The 22,626-nt window shown below is 44.1% G+C and overlaps 2 protein-coding genes across 2 annotated transcripts in view; one reads left to right on the top strand and one right to left on the bottom strand.

The window, feature by feature from the left end:
- Nucleotides 1-22,626, bottom strand: part of CDH23 (cadherin related 23) — a 996,630-nt gene that overhangs the window by 124,309 nt on the left and 849,695 nt on the right. The gene's annotated exons all lie outside the window — the stretch shown is intronic.
- LOC136624825 (speedy protein 1-B-like) lies at nucleotides 14,696-16,842 on the top strand. The gene is made up of 5 exons (XM_066598751.1): nucleotides 14,696-14,784; nucleotides 15,187-15,245; nucleotides 16,059-16,141; nucleotides 16,223-16,391; nucleotides 16,478-16,842. Exons 1-5 carry the CDS (start codon nucleotides 14,778-14,780, stop codon nucleotides 16,655-16,657), a joined length of 498 nt encoding a protein of 165 aa, XP_066454848.1. The 5' UTR covers nucleotides 14,696-14,777; the 3' UTR covers nucleotides 16,658-16,842.

The following is a 22,626-nucleotide window of genomic DNA, read 5'->3' as shown; positions in this document are numbered from 1 at the left end:
GGGAGGTTGTATCAAACTTCACCTGTCCGGTGAGGCTCGTATACACCCCGGGTCTGAAAGTCACCCGACTTTATGTCGGATGGCAGCAGACCAAGCGACACCTCTACCCGTCCTCACTCTTACGTACGCAGAGGAACAAGCTCTTAGCCCCTTGGTCCGTCAGTACCCCCTGGCACATGTCCAGGAAGATGCAATTGCAGACACTGTCTCTTCTTTATGTTAACTTAAAGCCCTTAAGAAATGTGTCTTCCCAGCCAATACCCCTTTTGTTCCCCATTAACAGAAAGAGTTTTAAAGGGCCAGCCAGACTGTCAGCATTTGTTTGCATTCATTTTCAGAGGAAAGCAGTACTGTTGGACAGTGCTGCCATAAGGGGCACAGAATAGCCCAAAACCAGTTTACCAGATGCATGAAGCTGATATTAGACGCCTGGTCAATTCCCGAGGGCACCACCCTCTTGTAATATGTTGATGATTTACTTTTTTTTACGTACTCCTGACCCAAATAGTTACCTCAATGTGTCACTAAGCCTTTTGTGTTTCCTCCATCAAGAATAGAAAAGCTGTAAGTTTACTAATGGAAGCCATCATGTTGCCAGAACAGGTGGCCATAATAAATGTTAACTGAAAGCCCTTGTTAATAATGTATATTCTGAGTTGTTTTTGTAGATGGTACCAGGGTAATTGACGACTCCACGCTGGATATGCAGTGATCACGCAACAAGATGTCCTAAAAGCAGAATGCCTCCGCATGTCCCAGGACAGGAAGCGGAATTACAGGCCCTCGCTGAGGCGTGTGAAGTGGTAGAAGGTAAGACGGCAAACATTTACACTGACTCCCGGTATGCATTTGGCATAGCTCATGACTACGGCCTAACATGGAAGGCCAGACAGCTTGTTAAGAATGGTGCAGCGGTGACAAAGTGGAAAGCTCACACCAATTCCTACAGCAGAGAAACAAGAGGCAACGCCATCACAGATCACACAGCAAAGGCAGCGGCCCTTAAGCCGTGGAAGAAAAGAAGAAAAGAAGAATTTAACAATAATTTTGGACTTTGATATAAACCTTGGACTTTGATTACTTTGATATGAACTTGGACTTTGATATGCTAAAGACTTTACAGTTACAAGCCAGCAAGCAAGAAAAAGACAAATGGACTAAATATGGGACGGCGTATGGCGGACAGTCAACAGAACTTGCCTACCACGGTCCCTGTTCCCCATGATAGCCCAGCTGATGCACGGAAAGACACACCTACCGGGGGTCTAGATGTCTGCCTTGAGGTCGTGTCCTCTGGCCTGCTCCGTCGCCTCCGGTACCGTCCGACATGGCGTGCCCACAAGGGTCTTTCTGACTTTATTCCTGACAATGTTGCCTCCTGTGGCTAGAAACGCACTGACGCCGAAATCTGCGATCTGCACTGAGCCGTCTTCACCCAGGGGGATGTTTCCAGCCTTAACATCCCTGTGGATCTGGCCATTCTTATGCAGGTACTCCAGGCCTTCCAGCACCTCCTTCAGCATGGTGGCGATGCTTGCCTCATCCAACACCCCGTTCAAAGCAGCAATGATGTCAACGCTTGAGCAAGGACGGGTGGCTCCTGGGTTTTCTGTAGCTGCTGTATCATTTGTCCAATTTTGCATGATCTTTGCCGTAAGCAACAGGGCAGAAGTAAATTTGCCACATAACGCTTGCCTAGACCACTCTACCCATTTCAGGGATTGCAAATTGGCTACATTCAGCTCCCACTTGTTGGGAAGCATGAATATGTGCTTGTTGTTGATTTCTTTTCAGGTTGGAGACCTACCCTGTTACCAAAGTAAATAAGCAGGTAACCGTACAGAAGCTCATGAATGAGATAATCCGCAGATATGGGGTACCGGAAGTAATTGAGTCTAACAAAGGTACAAATGTCACAGGTGAAATAATGCAATACATCATGTCTGCTTTGGGTATATTCCAGGCTTTTCACACACCCTACCATCCACGGAGTAGTGGGAAAGTAGATCCATGGGCAATGAAGGAAACGGGTAAATCTTGAACTGAGTGTCTTCCATTAGTTTTTTCTTTTTCTCCGGAGGATACATGCCACAGTAGCCAAGTTTGGGAAATGATTCTCTTGTTAATTTTGTCATAGGTCTCTCCAATGAATTGTCAATAACGCATTCTGTGGTCTCTGCTTCTCTCTCAGGTCCTACAGACGAGCGTCACAATCTGAAACCAGGTGGCAGGTTTGATCCACATGTGTATATATATATAGATGCAATCAGAGTGCCAAGGGGGGGTGCCAGATGAGTTTAAAGCCAGGGATCAAGTTAAGGCCGGATTTGAGTCCCTGTTTGGAATAGTAACCATCAATAAGAATGTTTATATATATATTACAACCAGCAGGGGTTCGTGAGCTATACAAGAGATGCACTTTAGGGGCTTGCTGATCAGTTGGGCCCCACGGCCACCATGGCTTTCCGGAACCGAGTGGCTCTGGATATGATACTAGCCGAGAAAGGTGGTGTTTGTAAAATGATTGGTGAAACTTGCTGTACATATATTCCAGATAACACAGGCCCCACAGGTGAAGTGACTATCGCAATAAAGAAATTGGCCACATTGTCAGAAGAGCTGAAGCGTAATTCTGGGATAACTAACCCCTGGGATGAGTGGTTTGTATGGACCGGACAATGGAAACAATTCTTAATGCAGATAGGAATAGGGATTCTGGTTACTCTTATCATACTCCTGCTACTTTCTGTCTGTATTGTACCCTGCATGAGACGCTCTTGTGCTAAGCTTACAGATCAGATGGTACCTGTCGCCCCCGTATACGTAGATATAGAGACCCCAGGCGATGGCTATATGCCTATAATACAACAGAGCGATTTGTCCCCTTATGGAGCTGTCTCAGCAGAAGCAGGGGTGACCACTCTAGTCTCCCAGCCATTAGAATAGAGTAGCATGTGTGTTATAGATCCCTTCTGTGTCTATTAGGTCTTCGTGTTTAGTTAGTTAGGATTAGTTGTCGGGGAAGGGATTAGCCCTTGGACAGCTGACCAACAATGATAGGTAGGGCATAGATAATAAACTAGAGATAGGGAAAGCAAACCTTACCCCGCCCAGTAGAAGTTATAAGGTATTGTTTATTTTGAGACAGTTTCTAGGGGGATTTGAGAAGGTACAGGTCCATAAAATGGAAGAATCTGTCTCAAAATGGCCGCTAGATACAAAATGGAGCATTATAAGATGTAAATAAGCTTGTGTGTAGTGAAACAATAAATTTGCAAAAATAACTTTACAGCAGGGTATTCAGTGCATTGTCTAATGATTTGTTTTTTCCCTTTCTATTCATCCGAGAACATTTGCCTGGTACAGCCGCTATCAGAAAAACCTCCCCCATGTCCTGAGCTTTGGGAAAAGAGCAAATCGTGCTGATAAGACGCTGTGATCATCCAAACTCACAAGAGAGAATAATCATTTGAAGGACATTTCACATATTTATTCTCACTGCGCTGATTGTTCAACAAAGCACAATTCTTGATGTTTTTTCTAACCCAATAAGATTAACCTCGTGACTAATGACGTATTGCTTTCCTGTATTAAGAAATATACTCAGTCAATAAAGATTCAGAGTGTACGCGCCTTAAGCAGAGTGGGCTGTATATACTTGCCGCGGCTCATCTCGACATATCTGTGAGAGCTAATTACTATACATCATAGTTTTTGGCCTCTCTGATGCATCCAGGTATGAACTAATTTGGAACCCAAGGCTTGAAAGGTTAATGTGACCGGTCATGTGTAACGGTCCTTAACAGTGGCAAGGGGCGGAGAGGGGGCAGGAGCTCAGTTCCTGCTCCTGGCTCTTCCATCCTCCCCCCCCCCCGCAGATGAGGAGGACGTATATCGGCTCGGCGTGAAAACCCAGCCGATACACGTTCGTCTGAATCCACCCTAAAGCTGTATATACTGCTCATCATTGGTGGCGCCTTTTAAACTGTGTGCTGATAACAAGTTGGATGGTTCTTTTCCGCTTGAATCCGCAGGACACGGCACCTGTAGTTTTCAAAAATAATTTCAAACTTTGATTCATCTGATCACAGAACAGTTGCTAGGTTGAGCTGCTGGGATCTGTTGTTCTAGGGGTTTCCAAGAGCACACCTTCACAGGTGAGTAATAGCAGAACATTCTCAGAGCAGTCATGGACATGTGAAGTCACATGACCCTCCACGTCTACTATTCTATAGTCTTGCTTGCCGACTTGAGAAAAGATGTTTCTGAACCAGGTAACATAGCTTACCACATCAGTGAAAAATCTCTAATGGATAGAAGTTGGTAATTTATCCATCTTCCTGCACCCTAAGATTAGAAAATTGCCAACTTAAAACGGCCAACCCCTTTAAGTTTTTAAAGGGGTTGGCCATTTTGTACCAAAATCTGTACCCACTGCAGTGAGAGGGAGATTGAATGGGGTAGTGCTCACTCATGTGTGGTTGTTTTATCTTCAATGTGACTGCTGGAAACAGTTGAGTGCTTGTACTTGATTATTTCCGTCAGCCCTATTGAAATTAATGGATCGGCGACTTAAATGCACCATTCAATCTCTACTTCACTTTGGGTGGGTATAGAGAAACCACAGCGATGAGAAGAAGGGGACATAGGACCATTCTGGGAATCGGTGGGGTCTCAATGGTGAGACCCCACTGATCAGACTTTTATCACCTATCCTACAGAACAGTAATAAAAGCTTATTGTGGTACAACTCCTTTTAATATTCATTTTGAATTTCCATTCCATTATACCTCATGATAGATCAAAACATTTTTTTCCCTAGAATGCCCCCTTTATGGACCACCAAGAGGAGTTTGGGAAAGATAGGAACAGACAACATGTGTACTACGGATGGTGGATCCACTGGACCAACCCACCAGGCTCAGATTAGCCCTGGAGTGGTTGGCAGTAGTTGACTGAGGAGCACACAGATGTAGGACAGTGCAAGGGCAAACCATAAAAAGGAATGGGAACTGACAGAAAATAAATGTACAAACAGATCAGATAGAACAGAAGTCCTCAAACAGGCCCAACACAGAGAGCCAGAGAAGACGCAGATTACACAGAACTCATAAAAACATAGAACTGAGACAGAACAGAGTAACCAAAGAACTCTGCGCATCAGGAACTAACAAACACCAATTCAGAGGCAACAAGAAGTGCATTAGCTCAGCTTAAATAGGGGAGTAATGCCTAATTAACCCCTCAGGTGAGCTGAGAGCCAGAGAGCTGGTTAACCCTCTCTGTGCCGGTTAACCTTCTCATTGCTGGATGAAAGCAGAACAGGAGAGCAGAGGGATGCTAGCAGCTGCCCGGAACCGCATAAGAGCGGCAGAAGACGAGCAGTGACCTTACAGTGTGTTTGCCTGTTTAACTACTTTTACCTGGAATCACTTTTTGCATATTGATTATGGAAATGCTTCTCCACATGGAGTTCCATGCAAAAGCAAATCAATGTTATATCTGTGAAAAGTTGAATCTCCAAGGCTACAACATCCAGAAACCAGTAGTCCACCTCCTTCCAATAAGAGCCACTCACCAGTCTTTGACTCCAAGGGAAATATATGTGCAAAACAAATGTTTTGTCCTGAAATAAACCCATTCATAAATTATGTTTTTTTTTAGGTTTAAATAGAAGATTTAATTCATTAATTAAGAGATTTTCATTCCATTTTATGTGCAGAACAATTAAGTAATTGTGAATGTGACATGATTTAGTAAAGCTGCTTGTATTACTCCCCCCATGTGTTGTGGACTTGGTTTCTTGAAGGCTGTATACAGATGTGTGAATTATTCCAAATAACATACCCATATCTGCAGCATTTCCTACTTTTTAGGATTATTATCTTCTAAAAACATTCTTGAATATTTATATGAATGGATTTGTTCTTAATAATGCATCTGTGAAATCAGTCTAATTAATGAATTGATATCGCATGCTGACCATACTAGGGAAGACAAATAGCTATGGATAAAACAAAACAGTGGAGCAACCCCAGGGAGAGATAAATGTTAGAAGAAAAGTTCACAGAGGGAATCATCCCTTCCTTCCCTTTAGGGCTCTTTCACACGAGCGTATATCGGCCAACCGTGAAAACGATCGCATTGCATTGGATTCCAATGCATCAGATCATATGGCCGTATCGCCGTGGTGTAAATGCGCCAGGCCAATATAGCACCGGGCGCTTTCACGCCGGACTGAAAAGATAGTCCTGGAACTATCTTTCCAGGCAGAATACGTCGGCCGCTATATAGACTCCTATGGGAGCCAATGACAGCGGACGGAAAAGGGAGGTGGGAGGGAGTTTAGCAGCGTGACTGTTAAACTCCCTCTCTCTTCTCTCCTCCCCTCTGGCTGTTTGCTATTGGAGGGGGCGGGACAGGGGCAGAGCTAAGCTCCGTCCCGTTGCACCCGCTCCCATTGCTGGCTGAGGGGCGGGTGCTTAGCTCCGGCCCCATTCCGCCCACTACCATTGCAAACATTCGGAGGGAAGGAGAGAGGAGGTGAGCCGGTGAGAGGAAGGGAAGGGGAGGCAACAGCACTGTGACCTTGGCACATATGCATTGGGGCCCATGCTGTCTGAACGGGTGTACAAACATTAGATTTTTGCACATGTTCACTCTTTTTTATGGCGCCGGCGGGCGCACGTAAAAATATCTGCGGCCATGTGAAGAGGCTTTAGTGTGAACAGACTGGTGCAGCCAACCAAGGTAACGAAAAGGATGGGCCTGCCAACAAAGGAACCCTCAAAATGAAAAAAAAAACAAACCTGGAAATATTGGATTCTTCAGATGACTGAATGTGCAATTGAACACGATTCAGCATAAAATGTTTGCGCAGTGAACAAGGTTAATGTGATAGATTTGCACGCGTATTGGCGCCTAGTAATGTACTTTTTGTGCACACAGAGCATGTTCCCATGTGCATGCAAAACACTCCCACCCTGATTTAACCCCTTAGTGACCACCCATACATGTTTTCACGTCCTCGGTGTATGGGCTTTAATCCTCAGGGCCGTATAAACATACTTGCCATGTAGACTAAAGCCGCAGAGATTTGGAGTGTGACAGTTCTCTGCTATTGACTGCCGAAGGTTGCCGATAGCCTGGAGCTGCCACTGAGGGCAGCGGTGTGCGACCCCCCAAGCATGCGATTGCCGTTATCCAATACATAGCGGCGAGTGCATAAAAGAAAAGTTAAACAAAGTAAAAGTTTTATCTCTCCTCACGGATTAGATCCGTGAGGAAAGCTGAAACTACTCACCTCCGTGATGTCCCAGGGCGTTCTGATCCTGCAGCGACCTAATGCCGTCTTCTGCGCATGTGCGCCAGACGTAAAACTTCGGGCACATGCGCAGAAAGTCAGGACCTGGGAAATTTAAAATTTGCCTGCTACCAGGCTTGCAAAGGTAGCCAAGTGCAGGAAGATGTCACCAGGGGCCGCAGTATGCGGTCCCCGGTCACGTGATCGCTGTTACCCAATGAATAACAGCGATCCTATAAAGTAAAAAAAAAAAAAATTAAAAACAAAGATTAAGTTTCATCTCCCCTCATGGATTATATCCGTGAGGGGAGATTAAAATACATACCAGTGCCCCAGCATTTATCCATGGACCTCACCACGGCTTCTGTGCATGTGCCCGTTGGCAGAATGGTGGACGCAAACGCAAAAGCCAAATGTAGCCGAGAGCCTTTAGATTTTACGGGAAGCCGAGTACTCAGTCCTTGGTCACGTGATCACAGTTATCCAACAGATAACAGCCATCGTGTAAAAGTCCCTAATCCGATCTGTGAGGGGAGGTGAAATTACTTTTTTTTTCCTCAAATAATTTTTATTAGATTTTATAGCAAGCAAGAGCATATACATAAAACTTCACATGCAAGTAGAATTATGTACTTTGTTACAAATTTTTTAATTAATGAGCATGTCAAAATTTTACTTTTTATACAGCGTTGTATACTTTAGGTGTGATGAGTTGCTCTTTGAATTCAAGCAATAGGCGAGAAAGATCAACAAAACAGTTTTTAAAACATGTCAAAACTTATTTTTTAACTCGAATTGCTGCCATTTATTACAAGTGCTATTAAATTTGGGAAGACAGTTATTGAATTTTGCATATATATTTTCATAACAATAATGGTCTGAAACTGCGCCCAGTAGGTCCTCCATTGAGGGTGGATGGGTTTCTCTCCATTTTTTTGCTATGATGTTTTTAGCGGTTAGCAGAAAGTGGCATATCTATTTTGCTTGGCAGTCAATTAGGAGGAGCGCTAGCTGAGGTGAAGACTGCAGGCGTATGCCAGTAATGGATTGGATGGTGTTAAATACTTCTTCCCAATATCTATGAATTTGGGGGCACTCCCAGAACAAGTGGTATAGGGTACCTTCCTGTCCGCAGTTTCTCCAACATGAGTTAGAATGCGTTGGAAAAAATCTTGCCATTTTTTCCCTCCGGCGACATCCCCCGACAGCACCTTTGTTCACGGACCTTTCCCAGCTTCTAAATGGCGTACGCAAGCAGAGAAGCTATGGACAAGGTTAATGTGATAGATTTGCACGCGTATTGGCGCCTAGTAATGTACTTTTTGTGCACACAGAGCATGTTCCCATGTGCATGCAAAACACTCCCACCCTGATTTAACCCCTTAGTGACCACCCATACATGTTTTCACGTCCTCGGTGTATGGGCTTTAATCCTCAGGGCCGTATAAACATACTTGCCATGTAGACTAAAGCCGCAGAGATTTGGAGTGTGACAGTTCTCTGCTATTGACTGCCGAAGGTTGCCGATAGCCTGGAGCTGCCACTGAGGGCAGCGGTGTGCGACCCCCCAAGCATGCGATTGCCGTTATCCAATACATAGCGGCGAGTGCATAAAAGAAAAGTTAAACAAAGTAAAAGTTTTATCTCTCCTCACGGATTAGATCTTGCCATTTTTTCCCTCCGGCGACATCCCCCGACAGCACCTTTGTTCACGGACCTTTCCCAGCTTCTAAATGGCGTACGCAAGCAGAGAAGCTATGGAGGGCCCAGGAAATTTGAAATCTGCCTGCTCCTGGCTACTAAAGGTAGCCAGGAGCCTATAGCAGTGACCGAGGGCCACGGTAAGCGGTCCCTGCTCATGTGATCGTCGTTATCAAGCGGTTAATGGCGATCACGTAAAAGTTAAAAAAAAAGTTTAAGTTTAATCTCCCCTCTCCAAAAGTATCCGAGAGCCTGGAGCAGTGACCGGTGGCCTCATTGAGCAGTCCCCGGTCACGTGATAAAAAGGTAGAGATCTACCTTAAGTCGGTCTCACAAGAGTGGATAGAAATTGCAGATTCTGCAAGCGTTTGATCCGCGGTAATACGCAATCAAATTAATTGGCGACACATTAGCGACATTAGAGCAAATATGCTTTCTGAGTGAGGGGGCCAGCTTTGGCCAACGGGCCTTGAGTTTGATACCTGTGCTCTAGAGACTGCAAGAAAAAATGTACTACAGATAACATATAAGAATAAAGCTGTAATATACCCAAGTGTATGAATATACAGCATGACAGATTGTATCTCACCCAAGAACAACATGGCAGCCGCTATAAATGGCGCTAGATGGATAATATAATGGAAAATACAAGAAAGGGAAAGTTTTAAGTAGCCAATCAAAGCCCTAATATAGGAGTATGCAAGGTAAGATGATGGGAGTGCGGCCTCCCTTTACATCTACTGCTGTGTGAACCATTGTGACAGGTGCCACCAGCAACAGCCAATAGGATCGCAGGATTTGCTTCCAAGCCGAGCAGGAAAACGACAGTTGGTGCCAGTCTGCGATTGCTCTTTTAGAGTTGAGACCGGCTCCCTATTGCTCCTATTACAGCGATTTTAGCGACTTTCATCTTCAATTGAGATATCGAATCTACATCTACATCATTTGCATCTACATCATCTGCATCTACACCATCTGCATCTACACCATCTGCATCTACACCATCTGCATCTACACCATCTACATCTACACCATCTGCATCTACACCATCTGCATCTACACCATCTGCATCTACACCATCTGCATCTACACCATCTGCATCTACACCATCTGCATCTACACCATCTACATCTACACCATCTACATCTACACCATCTGCATCTACACCATCTGCATCTACACCATCTGCATCTACACCATCTGCATCTACACCATCTGCATCTACACCATCTGCATCTACACCATCTGCATCTACACCATCTACACCATCTACATCTACACCATCTACATCTACACCATCTACATCTACACCATCTACATCTACACCATCTGCATCTACACCATCTGCATCTACACCATCTGCATCTACACCATCTGCATCTACACCATCTGCATCTACACCATCTGCATCTATACCATCTGCATCTACACCATCTGCATCTACACCATCTGCATCTACACCATCTACATCTACACCATCTACACCATCGACACCATCTACATCTACACCATCTACATCTACACCATCTACAACTACACCATCTACATCTACACCATCTGCATCTACACCATCTGCATCTACACCATCTGCATCTACACCATCTGCATCTACACCATCTGCATCTACACCATCTACATCTATACCATCTACATCTATACCATCTGCATCTACACCATCTGCATCTACACCATCTGCATCTACACCATCTGCATCTACACCATCTGCATCTACACCATCTGCATCTACACCATCTGCATCTACACCATCTGCATCTACACCATCTGCATCTACACCATCTGCATCTACACCATCTGCATCTACACCATCTGCATCTACACCATCTGCATCTACACCATCTGCATCTACACCATCTGCATCTACCCCATCTACATCTACCCCATCTACATCTACCCCATCTGCATCTACACCATCTACATCTACACCATCTGCATCTACACCATCTGCATCTACACCATCTACATCTACACCATCTACATCTACACCATCTACATCTACACCATCTACATCTACACCATCTACATCTACATCATCTACATCTACACCATCTGCATCTATACCATCTGCATCTACACCATCTGCATCTATACCATCTGCATCTATACCATCTGCATCTACAACATCTGCATCTACAACATCTGCATCTATACCATCTGCATCTACACCATCTGCATCTATACCATCTGCATCTATACCATCTGCATCTACAACATCTGCATCTACACCATCTGCATCTACACCATCTGCATCTACACCATCTGCATCTACACCATCTGCATCTACACCATCTGCATCTACACCATCTACATCTATACCATCTACATCTACATCAGCGATGCAGAATACACCGCCCGCTGCCCGTGTGGAGGGGTAAGTACCAAATATGAGGACTGTATACTGCCATATGCTGAGCCTGCTGTATTATAAAAGTTTTCTTACAGACCTGCTGTATTCTTGTGTTCTTGCTTTTTTTTCTTTGGGGGGGGGGCGCAAAACATGTGTTATACTGCTAGAGACTACTAAGAGTAATACTGTAGTATTTTATATATGGTCCGGGGATATTATTTGGAAGTGTACTGATATGAGAAGTGTAATATATAGACATGTCTTATATGTAGAGTGTATAATGTAGGGGTTATACATAATATAGGGGGTATGCGGTGATTATGAATGCTATATAAATCATGTTACTTTCTGTGAGTGGTATCCCCCCTGATGAAGCTGCACATGGATTGGTATACTCTCTAATGGTCTACACAGTGTCCTGACATGCTTTTTTTGCAGGACGTCCTGTAGTTTCTATTGATACCATTTTGGGGTAGATGTGACTTTTTGATATTTTTTCTTGGAAACTGGATGATCAAAAAAACCCCACAATTTTGACATTATTATTTTATCTGCAGCGTTCACCATGCGGGGTATATAACGCTGACAGCGTTCACCATGCGGGGTATATAACGCTGACAGCGTTCACCATGCGGGGTATATAATGCTGACAGCGTTCACCATGCGGGGTATATAATGCTGACAGCGTTCACCATGCGGGGTATATAATGCTGACAGCGTTCACCATGCGGGGTATATAATGCTGACAGCGTTCACCATGCGGGGTATATAATGCTGACAGCGTTCACCATGCGGGGTATATAATGCTGACAGCGTTCACCATGCGGGGTATATAATGCTGACAGCGTTCACCATGCGGGGTATATAATGCTGACAGCGTTCACCATGCGGGGTATATAATGCTGACAGCGTTCACCATGCGGGGTATATAATGCTGACAGCGTTCACCATGCGGGGTATATAATGCTGACAGCGTTCACCATGCGGGGTATATAATGCTGACAGCGTTCACCATGCGGGGTATATAATGCATGACTTTGATTCTTGTATCTTATGCAATAAAACTGGTTTTCCCACATTTGTCCCCAATTCTTGTGCAACCAACATTTTCAGCTGACAGTACTTGTTGTGCCTCATCTCATCCCTAGCGCGTAATTCCTCCGTATATCTAATGTTGTCGGGTGCCTCTAGCTCAGTAGTGGCAAACCTATGGTACACGTTCCAGAGGCGACACGCAAAACCTGCTCTGCTGGCATGCACCATCACTGGCGGCTCACCACGTTAGTAGTGAATACCGGCAGGGGCCGGTCACTGCTGGGGGCCGCTGTGGGGTCTCACTATTATACTGGGGGCCGCTGTGAGGTCACACAATTATACTGGGGGGCCGCTGTGGGGGGTCACTGTTATACTTGAGGCTGCTGTGGGGGGTCACTTTTACTACGAGGGCCACTCTGGGGGATGTCACTATTATACTTGGGGTCACTGTGGGATGTCACTATTGTACTGGGGGCTGCTGTGGGGTCTCACTATTATACTGGGGGCCGCTGTGATGTCTCACTATTATATACAGCGATGATTTTTGAGTAAGGGCTTGAAATATAAGCACATCCCTGGAAATCAGCCCTAGCTATAAAAAAAAATAAAAAATAAAAAAATATATATACTCACCTAAAGGAACCACCCGGTTCCCTTCACTCCGGCATGGCAGTCTTCTTCTGTCTTTTAGAGGCCAGGGATGTAAAAATCCCTGCTCCCAAAAAGCACTGGTGTCATTGGCTGAGTGCTCAGCCAATCACAGGCAGCGCTCAGCCACTAAATTACTGCTGAGTGCTGCCTGTGATTGGCTGAGCGCTGTAACCAATCACATTCAATGGCTGAGTGCTGCTTGTGATTGGCTGAGCGCTCAGCCAATGACACCAGCACTTTCTTGGTGGCAGGGATTTTTCAATCCCCGACCTCCAGAAGACAGAAGAAGACTGCCTGGCAGGAGAGAAGAGCCAGACAGCTCTTCTGGGCGAGCATAAATTTTTTTTTTACTTTTTTTAACAGCCTGGGACGATTTTCAGGAAAGGACTTATATTTCAAGCCCTTCCCCGAAAATCAGTGCTGCAGTGGTTTCCTGCAACTCACTGCTTTCAATGGGACCGCAGCAATGCCAGCCCCATTGAAAGCAATAAGATAGCATCACAGACTTCTGCTGGGATGAAGAAACCCTCGGCCATAGCTGTCAAAGTTGTGGCAGAAGTCTGCAATGTATTTCCTATGTTTTCAATGGGGCTGGCGGTGCTGCTGCCGGCCCCATTGAAAATAGTGTGCGATATTGCAGAGTTTTCTCTGCGCTGCGAGCCACTTGCTCTCGCAACACAAGAAAAAATATCGCTAGTGGGTAGCCACCCTTAGGCCGCTTTTACACGGGTGACAAAATTGTGGGATTTTCTCGAAAGGCAACAGTGCTACAAATCACATGTATGTGAAGCTGCAGATTTTGGGTCATAATGCATAACTATGGAAATCTGCAGATATAAACAAATCTAGACATATGTGGATGTCATGAATAATTATGGAGATTTTGGGTGACTTAATAGCCATTTTATATATATATGTAATTTTTAATAAACAGATATTTATGTAATGATTACTAAATATGGACATTTGAGTGATTGATTGTGAATATGGAGATATTTGGGTGATTAGTAATAAATATGGCGCTGTTTAATAGTTTTTTTATTTCACTTAAGTGAACAATATTTATTGACAATTCCTTTATTTCTTCTTTTCTGTGTAGAAGAGACGACGTGAGCTCCAGGTAAGCTATGAAGTTCATTATAGGGGTCAGTTACACTATATGGAGGGACGGGACAGGTCTATAGGGACAGCACTGTGATCTATATGTTTAATGTCGTTATACTGGACATAGAAAATATGAAGTGTTTGTCCTACTAATAATCCCTTTTTATTCCCCGTTAAGGATCAGCCGTAAGAGGAAGTGGGATGACAGCCCGCGGAATGAAGAGTAAGTGTGACAATCAGCACAACACAATGAAGGTCATTGTGAACATTAGATTCTTATTAGGGCTCCCACACACTTGGGTTTCTTTAACGCTGCGATATCGCTGAGTTTCTTTAACGTGATTGTCAATAAGACTTTCTAATGTTAAAAAAGCATCGCAACTTTGTGCTTTACAATTTCTGTGCGATGCGTTTTTAACATTAGAAAGTCCCATTGACAATCGCATTAAAAAAACGCAGCGATATCGCAGCATTAAAAAAACACAAGTGGGTAAGAGCCCTCATTGTAAAATCTTCTCCTCCTACCACAGTCTACTCTCTACCACCCTACAACCCTACCCGAAGAGATGGAGGGACGACCCTTACCAACAGCGGGAGGAAAGGGAAGCTTTCTTCAGAATGCTTGGTAAGACTCCATCCAATGTTCCTAGTGTTGCAGCAGGTACACCCCGTCCTAGATGAAGCTGTCAGACTCGGAATGTATCCCAACAATTTCTGAAGTTTGGACCTGAGTCTCGTGCTTTGTTCTACAATTAACACTTTACTCCCTTGTAACACTTCTGTTATTAACACTTTACTCCCCTGTCATTCATTCTAACCTATTTATCTCCAACCTCTCTGATATAATGTACTACTGTCTGTGTGATACTGTCACCACATGTGATGTCCTCGGTCCTCAGGAGACTCCTACAGAACGGATCGCTCTTCTGCTATTTATTTCCCTGTTATGTCCCAGAGGAGATTTTGTTACTTTATTGCTAAACAGATTGATACATTTGATACATTAATTGATATTACTCTTTTTTAGAGATCTGCTACTTCAAGAAGTTCCTGACCAGAGATGGCTGCATGAGGACGTCTGACATGGTAAGATACTATTGTGAAAAGTAAAAAGTCTGCCAAATTACAGAATATGCACCATATTTAACCCCTTCATACCCCAGGACGTACAGGGCTTGTATGAAGTAGGATCGGCTGCTGATCCCACAACATACAAGGTGGATCCAGCTCTTTCTGACAACTGACACACACTCACAGCAGCTGTTGTTAACCCTTTAAATATCTTAATCAGTATTCTGGGGTACCCAACGGCCCACAAATACTGGTGTGATCACGAGGTGCCGTTCGGTTGTGAAGGCAGCCTGGGGCCTTCTGAGTGATCAAACAATTGCAATTTAAAGTCCACTACAGGGACTAAAAAAATTAGTTTAAAAAATGTTTAATTATTAAAAGAAAAAAGTGATAACAGCTTAAACTTCCTTCCCATATTTATAATAAAAAACATGTTTGGTATTGCTGTATCCGTAGATGTCTGATCTACCAAAGTATCACATTACTTACACCACACGGAGAATATCGTCAGAAGAATAAAATACACAACGTCAGAATTGCACTTTTTTGGTCACCCTGTCTCCAAGAAAAAAATGTAATAAAAGACGATCAAAAAGTCATTTGTACTCCAAGGTGGTACCAATAAAAACTACAACAAAGAACACCCTTCACACCACTATGACAACAGGAAGTCTAAAGAGTTATGGCGGCAGAAAATAATTTTATCTTTTTCCAAAGATATTTTTTTTTTTAAATATTACAGCAAAAAAACAAACTGTACAAATTCTGCAGAGTTATGTAGAAAGTACATCTACTTCCAGCCTCTCACTGTCCTCCTCCTCCCACCAGTATCTCCTGGCGATGGTCCTCGTATACTTCCGAAGAGCCGGACTGCACACCCAGGAATATAGAATAAACTTCTTCCCAGCGCTGTGAGTTGCTTTTATTAGAACAGATTTGTATTTACAGGCGGATGTAGAAATATAAAGATGAATACTAATTTTTTCTGGCAGTTTCTTAGCCAACCAGATGGAGGAGGACATCAACTTCAAAAAAGAAATCTACGCCTGGACCTTAGGAGCTGACTGGAGGAAGAGCATGGACCAATTTCATCAGAGACGTTACGACCTGTTCCTTCGGATGGGAATGAATGCGTTGGTGGACCGGAGCACCTGCGAGCAGGTTAGTTAGAATAATACAAAACACTCCAGTCTTGAATGAAGAGTCTGTGTGATAATAATACTAAATCACATGCTGTTTAATCCTAGGTTATGGCAGAAGATCCTACACATTGGGCGTGGAGAAGACAGCGGCAGGTCCATCACAGCTGGGCTATTCGCAGGTGTAGGAGACATCATCAGGAGTTCATCATCCACGGCCCATGCGGCACCCCACCTCCACCCTGCGCCCTTTGTAAGACCATCCATCGGCTTCCATCGATGTGGTAAGTCCAACATACATGGCACATACTCACATACTGTACAGCAACACATTCAATAAACATTATTACACACCCGCACTATGTAGATAGTCACATGCAGTCACTGTAGATAGTCACACACCGTCACCTTGCACATATTTATAGTGTTACCTCCCTTAGTATGCCCGGAGGAAGGGCAGTACAGCGGCCATGGTTTCCCTACAGGTTTCCTCCACAGGGGGTTTTTCCTGTCCTGCGTGTTGCTGTTCCCTCTACGTGAGTGATGGGAGGTAACAACCAAAACACATATAATACACAAATAATAAATGTTACATTTTTTAACTTATTGTACTTGGTCTGAGTCATTTCTTCCAAATCTGTGTGAAGGTAATATGTCATTTAAAGGGAATCTGTCAGCTCCTATGAGCCCCATAAACTAAACTTATGGACTTATGAGAGTTGAAATGCTGAATCAAGAGATATATATGAGTGAAAGAGCTCTTTCCCACGAGCGTATTATCGGCCGACCGTTATCACGACCGACCGATATACGCTACGCTGTGAGAGATAAAACTGGTGAAGGGGCGCACAAATCAAACTTTGTGCGCCCGTTCACACAGCATGGGTCTTAGCGCATATACGCTGAGACTACCATGCCGTCGCCCTTTTCCCCTCTCTCCCTCCCCATTGCATCCTCACCTCTGCTCTCCTTCCAGTTCGTTTTTTTTCAATGGGTGTGGGCGGGCCAAGCTAAAAGCCATACCGTCCCGCCTCGTCCCATTGATTGCTATGGACAAGAGGCAGGCAGAGGGCGGGAGATTAGCTCTACCCATGTCCCGCCCCTTGTCCGCAGCCAGCAATGGGAAGAAGCGGAACAGGCAGGCGCTGAGCTCTGTCCCTGTCCCACCCCCTCCCAATGTAAAGAGTCAGCGGGGAGGAGAGCAGAGGTGAGCCTGTGAGGGGGAGGAGAGCAGAGGGAGGGAGTTTAGCAGCCACGATGCTAAACTCCCTCCCACCTTCAGCCGCTGTTATGGGCTCCTACAGGGGCCCATGCAGCGGCAAACGAATGCGGGCCCAAAAGATAATTCCAGAACTATCTTTTGGGCCCGACATAAAAACGCCCGGCGCTATATTGGCCGTCCGGGCGCTTTTAGGTCTCAGGAATACAGCCATGTGATCTGATGCATTGGAATCCAATACATCAGATCACAGCGTATATCAACCGGGCATGAAAATGGCCCGCTGATATACGCTCGTGGGAAAGAGACCTTATACTTACTTGAAGTTGATGGAAGAACAATGGACCCGTATAGGCATTTCAGTGAGTTTGACAAGGGCTAAATTATGATGACTAGACAACTGGGTCAAAACATCTCCAAACAGCAAGCCATGTGGGGCGCTCCTGGTAATACCTAACACAATTGGTCCAAGGAAGGACAACCACTTAACCTGCAACAGGGTCAAGGACACCTAAGGGTTAGTAATACACATGGGGCATGAAAGGCTAGCCCATTTTGAGATGCCTGAAGACAAGTGCGGGGGACCTGAGAGAAATCGCAACGGAGCTGACAGCGCTACTAAGGTGATATATTTGTTTTGTCTGTTTTTTTTCTGCAGCTAGGGCTTATATTCAGGGTAGGGCTTATATCTCAAGCCCCCTGAAAATCCTTTGTAGCACCATGCATGACTTGGTAGCAACACAAAAACACAATATCACCACGAGAAAATGCAGTGATATCGCACAGACCACAGACGTGATAGCATTGCGATTTTCTTTCAGCCATATCGCGTCACCCATTTAAAACAAGCCTAAAGCAATGGAAGAATTAAAACCAATATAAAGCCCAAATGATGATTTTACACATATATCATTTTAAATATGGAAACATACCAGCGGGGAGTTGGGGACTATTTAGAGCAGATGGGACACTCAGCACTGTTTGCACAGCACTCAATATGTTGCTTGGGTAGATAATTTAGCAACTACAGCATTTCCCTTAGTAACTAGCAGCATGGCTGATTTTTCGGTTAATGTAAGGTGGTGGAGAAGCACATCCACACAGGATGACAGAGCGGATGCTGCTTCAATGGCAGTCAGTTAAGGGATCGGGAGGGGGATAGAGGCAGAGAACTGGAGAGACACTCCAAGCACCGAGAGGAGGATCTGTCCACTCAGTGACATGGTGGAGACATGGCTAGCGTGTCCCTGCCCAGAACAGCACTATGTAGGGACAGTGCCAGGTCCTGTCCTCAAAGGGGGAGAAGATTTTAAGCGCCAAATAGGCACCATATAAAAGCACCAGACTGTGACAGCAGAGGAGTGTGATGCAGCAAACTTTTAAAGTGGTGGAGGCCGACTAGTAAGAAGAATGGTGAGAGTGGCTGTGCCCCATGCTGGTCAACTGCCAGGGGCTCAACTAGCAGGACGCTCATAGAGACCAAGGGGCCTATGTAAAGGCCCACGAAGAAGCTGCTGTGTGGACAAAGAAAAGGCCTGCTGTATTACAGCAGGTGAATTGGAGGCTCGTATGAAAGAGTTAATGCTACCAGATGGTATTGAATATAGCGCCAGCTTACACACAATGTGTGCAGAAGAAGCTGGATGTGGAATCCCAGCAGCTGCCCATCTGAGCAGAGTACCTGAAATTAGAGTTAGAGCCCAGTCATTATATTTATCAGAACTTTTGAGAAGTGATTGGTAAATTCTTGTCAAACTGGGCAGATATGGGAGAGGCCTGATTGACCCGTGCCTTACTGCTGCCATTCTATAGTGAACGATGTGTTAAGCCCTTACATTGTAATTAACTGTTTGGATTCTATTGAATGTTTAGTTGCTGTCAAGATGCTACAATATTGTAATGTTCTAATACAACATTTAAGTATATGAACCCTCCAGTGGAGTGGCATGCTGTACATGTCATATATATATTAATAAAAACTGTTATTGCTGTAATGACCTGCCTCCGTCTCCATATGTCACACCGCGCCATCACAGCACATCGCCTGTTACACTGACACAAATCGCTCATTTTCCTATCAATAATTGACACTGTACATTCTACCCAGATTCTATTATGGTGTTTCCTACATATAAAGGGGTAACGTCTCTGACCCCTTACAGTACATGTAGCGGACGCTGTAAGTTGCAGATGTGCGGCTTCTTTGTCTGATTACTTTGATGGGTAAAAACAGCAGCAGCAAAAAAAAATCGTATCTCTCAAACTGCAACTGCAGATTAAGGCCTCTCTCACACGGCCGTAAAAACGCGTGAACAGGCGCACAAATTTAACATTTTTATACACTTTTTTATACTTACCTGCATCCAATATGGTCCCACTGGCAGGTATATCGGCTGCTCTTAGTCCTTGGGGCCCTCCTGCATACTTGGGCCCTTGATGTCTCCCAGGCCTGCAGCCATGAATAGAGTTAGGGCCGGTGAGAGGAGGTCAGCGCTGACCAGGCTCTCACCCTGCAGCTGCTCCTCCTCAGCATCGCTCTTATGTTCTCTGCAGCCTTCTTCCCTCCTCCGCGGCCGTTGTCAGTCTGTTATCGGTACTCCTCTATTACTGTCTGCACTGGACAGAACAATCCGATAGAAGATCGCATACTGACAACAGCACGGAGGTGAGGCAACTTACTGCAAGCTGGTGGGCCACAGAAAATGAGGCGGCGGGCCGGATTCGGCCCATGGGCCTTGTGTTTGACACCTGTGCCTTAGCGAGTATGCTCTCTCATCTCTACCCATAACCAGAAACGGTTCAGAGTTAATTTTAGTATAATCACAACAAGATTGGAAATATATCAACATCTACCTTTACCCAACCGCACAAAAATCCTATATAACACCTACAATCAATCGTGCCAGATGAAATAACACCAAAGTAAAAAATATATCCCACTAATTCATAAAACATAACAACCATCAATACATGAAAATACATAAGATGAGCTTCTCTGGCAAAATCAACACCTGGATAAATATATAGACGTATCTATCTACTTCATGAGTGTGTAAAACCGTCATAAAGTGCAAAGTGCATATATAAAAAATTCATCAAATAATGCTTCATATCAGTGTTCAATATTTAAGTCCATAGACATATCCAGTGAATATAAACCACTGACAAGAACCACCGTACACACATTATCAGTGAAGTGCATAGAAATGTCTATATAGAGCTAAAAACAGGGTAAAAGAAGCCAACCACGCCCAAGGCACGCTTCACACTAGCTTCCTCTCGGGTGACCACAGGTGGTTCTTGTCAGTGGTTAACATGTATAACATATTGTGGTATGGAGCTCTATTAATGAATTCATCTATGGATGTACCTTGCACTTTATGGTTTATCCCATAGGAGTCTTTGGCAGCAGCCATATTCCAGTCGGGAAAGATAGCTCCTGAACTATCTTTCCTGGCTGACGTAAAAGCGGTGGAAATCGCTGTCTGATCTGATGCACTGAAATCCAATGCATCAGATGGTAGCGTATATCAGCTGGCCGTGAAAACGGCGGCCAATTTACATTTGTTTGAATAAAGCCTTAGTGTGTAATGGTGATGTGTATTTCCCCTGCCCATGTGCTGAACCTCACATTTATCATTGTTAAACCTCATTTGCCACTCTTCTGCTAAAGCTTCCAACTTATCTAGATCCTCTTGCAACCACATCCTATCCTCTCTTGTGTTAATTTACATATTTTTGTATCATCTGCAAATATTGATATTTTACTGCACAATCCTTCTACCAGGTCATTAATAAATATATCCAAAAGAATAGGGCCCAATACTGGCTTCTATGGTACCCCACTAGTAACAGTGATCTCTCCAATACTGCCCCCTGTGGTACCCCACTAGCAACAGTGATCTCTCCAATACTGCCCCCTGTGGTACCCCACTGGTAATGATGACCCAATCAGAGTACATACCATTAATAATACAACATAAACCTTACAAACTCTAAAGGACAGAAAAAGCGTTAGGTATTTTATGTGATACAACAAATCGGCCCATAAATAAAGTACCATTTTCGTGATGATAGTGCTAAAGAGCCCAACACCACCCTTATCCAGTCTGCCTCACTGATGCCGCGGACAGCAGCGACGTCAAACAGAAAACCTCTTTAATCATTGGATAATATCTATTAGTTGATGTCATTGTTTATGGCAGCCATGAAACAGTGTTCTCACACTTATCTCTAATGTTTCATTTTTTACCGACCTTTTAAAACATATTATGGATTGTTGTATTTAATTGAACACAAGATTCAAAATAATGAATGAAATATGTTTGCAATTACTTATCTTATTTGTTTATATTTCAACCCCAATGTAGCAGCAACCATGGTGATTAACAACATACATTTGTTGCCATCCACGGTTAATAAACTATAATAGTTGTGTTACTAAGTTAAATTGCCTGTAATCATTTCAATGACGCATTTTTCTCAGACACATTCCATATCTCCGCTCAGACCCAATGCAGTAGTAAATCTGTATGTGGGTAGCATACATTGAAGAGTGCAGAGACCGAATTACTTGCTTTGATGTCTTCCTTTTGCCAGAGAGTTTCTTTCAAATGTAACTAAATGAACTTAATTAACAAAATGCAATTATGGAAAGGGTTTTAAATGTCCCAGGTGGCACATTTACACCAGACATTAGAGCCCAGACAAATCAAGAATACATGGGCACTCTGTATTCTTCACCTTTGGAAGGCCCGCCATAAGATCAACTTCAAATATATAGGTGCTGTGCATTGCGGTCACTGATGTCCGGTGCCCTACCATGGCATTGTATGTCTAGTGACATCTGTGGGTTAAGATGTCTGGGATGTATTGTATATTCTCTGTATGTAGCCATTCAAGCAAACTGTGGGTCTAGTAAAAGTTACTAGCGGAGATTATGTAAATGTCTGCTTAATAAAGAGATTCAAAGAGACAGCTTCTGTAATATATTGCTGTCCTCTAACAGTAGGAAAGCTTCATTCTTATTCTAGACTTC

This window comes from Eleutherodactylus coqui, chromosome 4 (genome assembly GCF_035609145.1).
Source record: "Eleutherodactylus coqui strain aEleCoq1 chromosome 4, aEleCoq1.hap1, whole genome shotgun sequence".
NCBI lineage: Eukaryota > Metazoa > Chordata > Amphibia > Anura > Eleutherodactylidae > Eleutherodactylus > Eleutherodactylus coqui.
This window is presented reverse-complemented; position numbering and strand designations above follow the sequence as displayed.